General features: G+C 45.4%; 1 protein-coding gene across 1 annotated transcript; it reads right to left on the bottom strand.

Annotated features, from left to right (window-relative positions):
• Window positions 1-441: 441 nt before the first annotated feature.
• Window positions 442-3,122, bottom strand: LOC104941504 (chondroitin sulfate synthase 1-like). Its single transcript, XM_010766608.1, has one exon. The coding sequence runs from the start codon at window positions 3,120-3,122 to the stop codon at window positions 1,530-1,532; it is 1,593 nt and encodes a 530-aa protein (XP_010764910.1). The 3' UTR covers window positions 442-1,529.
• Window positions 3,123-3,484: the final 362 nt, after the last annotated feature.

Raw genomic sequence — 3,484 nt, forward strand, 5'->3', positions numbered from 1 at the left:
CCTATCCCCTGTGGCTAGGCAGTCCTGACCTGGCTCTTATGGCTTACAGTTGAAACTCTGTGTGTTTGTTTCTGTGCTGTGAGAACAGTATTGACTTATCCCAGCATCAGTTTTGGAGGCCCTGTTTTATTGTCCCTGCAAGAGGTGACTCAGCAATCACAGAACCACCAATGAGCTTCAACCGCACTGCTTCACACTTTCTTTTTATGTGTACCCAGTGAACTTCATATGATACATTATTATTATTATTGGCTCTATCTCCATAGTGTTTTCTGTGAGAGCCAGTTATGTATAAGTATTTTTCATGGACTTTACAAATGTGACCGACTGGCCTCAAAGCCTCAGGGCCCTCAAAGACTATGCTTCTTAGATGTTGCTAAGGTAACAGGCAGGTGTAATACACTGAGAAAAATACCACAAGAGTAGCACATGTGAATACTTTTCCTCCATTTTATTTCTTTTTTAAATAGAAAACCATGCCCACTTGGACATAGTTGAAAGAACAAAAAAATACAAAAATGTCCAAAAAAATTAAATACAAATAAGGACAATACAGCCATTCACCCTGTAACAACAGTCTTAAAAGTCAGCCATTCATGTTCATATGCTGTATGAGGAGCATTAAATCAATGGAGTGTTACACTGACAGGCGGAGCACATACTCACACACACACTTAAAAATTAGAGACATGATGTGGGACACAGCTGCTCACATTTCAGCCGCTGCATTAAAGGCGGAACACTTCACCCATCACATAGGCCTGCTCACTTATTATCATTATTACTGTTAATAACAATAATAACATACATACTTTTAATAATAACAATAATAATACAGTCAGTGTCATGTTAGTGCCTATAGAACACACAGACGCACCTAAAGCAGACTGTGCAAAACTCTTTGGTGATAATGAGTGTAATAAAAGGAAAATGAAAACCAGCACCCCACAGCTGACATGGTCATACACTCTTTCTAATATACATATTTCAACAGTCAAAGAGAAGAGATGGAGCCGGCAAATGCAATAAATTAGTCAGCAAACGATTAATTGCAGATATAAAATCCAGCAGTTGGGTTCATAGAAAATGACTCCAGGATAAACAGTAACAGTGTTGTGTTTATTACCATCCCATAAAAACAAATAAAAAGAAAAGGTGGCCCTTGTTAAGGATTGAGATAGCTGAGATCTGAGTTCTGTCTGCTATTAAATGTCTCTTGTAAATATTCACAATCAAGAGTGGAACGCTGCTCTGCCCCGGTGTGTGTCACTGAGGGACACAGTGAGAACACTGACACACGTCTAACAGGCTCACACAATATTCCTTCCATCATTACTTACAACATGTACTTCCATACTAGAAACCAGATTGTGTCTGTGAATTGATCATCATGGCGTTTTGTTGTATATTTTCATATTCTTTCAAAATATATCCATGTGAAGTCTATCATGTCAGTAAAAAATAAATACGGTAAAGAAAACCCCACGCTGTGAGAAAGGGGTTATGTTCTGGACAGACGGCAGATGTCCTCACGCTGTCCTCGCTGAGCCGTTATTGCTGGCCGCTCTCCTGAAGCCATGCTCGTTCTTCTCCAGCCACAGCTCGGCCAGCTGCTGGCTGGAGCCGTGCGACGAGGCTTTGGAGCCCAGGCACATCTTATATTGCTTTGCCTCCAGGTTAGGGTCACATATGACAGGGTGGTGAACGTGCACTATCCCTGTGTCTGTGCTTCGGAACAACTTCAGCCCGGACTGGACAAATTTATTGAAAAGGTCCACGTCCTCCAAACCCCAGCCCTGTATAGACGTGTCAAAGCCTCCAGCTCGGACCAGGTCTCCTTTGTAAACACAGACAATCCCAAAGCCGTAGTTCCTCCACAGACCTGTCTTGGAGGTAAATACGTAATGGTTGTTGCTAGGGACTTTCCCAGCATAAACCACCTTGGGGTCGTACTGGCTGAAGATGATGGGGAAGTAAGTTTGCTCTCCTGGGGCTGTGTTTGTCCGACAGCGCTTGAGGAAGTCACTGGTGAAGAGAAGATCCACATCACAGTAGAAGAGAAGAGAATCGTTGGAGAAGTGCAGAGAACCCACTTCCAGAGCCAAAGCCCTGGAGAAGGAGCCAGTGACGGGCTTTATCTCCATCTCAGCTCGGGGATACTTCATGTGATACTCTCTCATCAGCTCCACCTGCTTCACCTGCTCTGTGTTGTTGTCTGTGCTGAACAGCAGGATGAGCAGCTTCACGTTCTGGTTGGGGATAAGACAAACTCGTTCAAAGTTGGCCATGAATCGCACAAAGATGTCGTAGCGTCCCGACAGAGGCACTAAGATGTTGACCTTCTTCTCTTTAGGTTCCTTCTGGTCTTGGCCAGAGGTGGCCAATTTGAAGGGCACCAGCATTTTCAGGGAGTTGGACAGGAATGAGAGCGAGTCTGAATCTTTGTTGATGTGGCTGGCCAGAGCTCTGGCATCCATTTCCCCTTCCTCTTTGAACTGGATCTGGCTGAAGGTCTGCTGCAGGTAGGCGTGCCTCCTCACAGGCACAGTCATGGTCTTTCCTTTGTGCTTCTTGTACAGCAGCAACAGATCCAGCACATACTCTGCCCCGTATAAAGGATTCACTCTGCGGTAGCCATACTGGATTTCTTTGAAGTCAATGACCCGCCCCCGTGTCTTGGCATTGGCGTTGATCATCTCCATCACTTGCATGATGATGTCGTCCAGGGCTTGCCTCTGGGAGGAATCCATGCCTCTGCGGGGTGGCTGCCCATCAGATGATGAGAAGAGATACTTCCCCGTCAGGAACTCCCACTCCAGCACTTCCTCTCTCTGCCGTGGGTGGAAGCGCATAAATGAAGGTGGCATGCCCAGCTGGAGGTCTTCTCGGCCGGGCTCATTGGCTCCATAGCGGCCCATCTGAACGATCTCCCGGTGGAGCTGGATGGTGCGGTGGCGCAGGTCTGCGATCTTCCGGCTCAGCATGTAGCTGTGTAGGCGATACTGGTAAGGAGGGTTTTTGTTGGGGTGGAGAGTGATGGCTCGATGGATCTTGCTGTTGTGGAGATCTCGTATGTAGCCCTTCTTATTTGGTTCATAGTTCTCATAGAAGAGCTGCTGCATCTGTGGAAACAGAAAATGGATAGTGTTATTCCCACTGAGGCCAAGTACATTTAAAATAAAAAAATGTTACTGCTAGCAAACAGCTAACTGCATTGGATTTCCACTATAGTTTACCATACTGTGAGAGTTCAGAGCAGAGGCCAGAGCTGAGAGAATGAGTGTTACGTTCCCTATTGGGCTAGGGGAACCAAAGGGAAATAACACGACCAGAGTGGAATTGGTATTAATTATAAGCGTTTATTTAAAACAGCTGTAAACAAAATGGCAGGCAAGCAGCCTGAAACAAACAAAAGGGCCAAAAGGGCACCGGTTGACAAATAACCAAACAAAAGGAGGACTCTAAGAAAGGAGTACTAAAGACA

Source organism: Notothenia coriiceps, unplaced genomic scaffold (assembly GCF_000735185.1).
Source record: "Notothenia coriiceps isolate Sejong01 unplaced genomic scaffold, NC01 NC01_scaffold00003445, whole genome shotgun sequence".
NCBI classification, from domain to species: Eukaryota; Metazoa; Chordata; class Actinopteri; order Perciformes; family Nototheniidae; genus Notothenia; species Notothenia coriiceps.

Excerpts from the sequence above, each read along its gene's own strand:
- LOC104941504 (XM_010766608.1), bottom strand. The coding sequence starts at position 3,122 with ATGCAGCAGCTCTTCTATGAGAACTATGAACCAAATAAGAAGGGCTAC.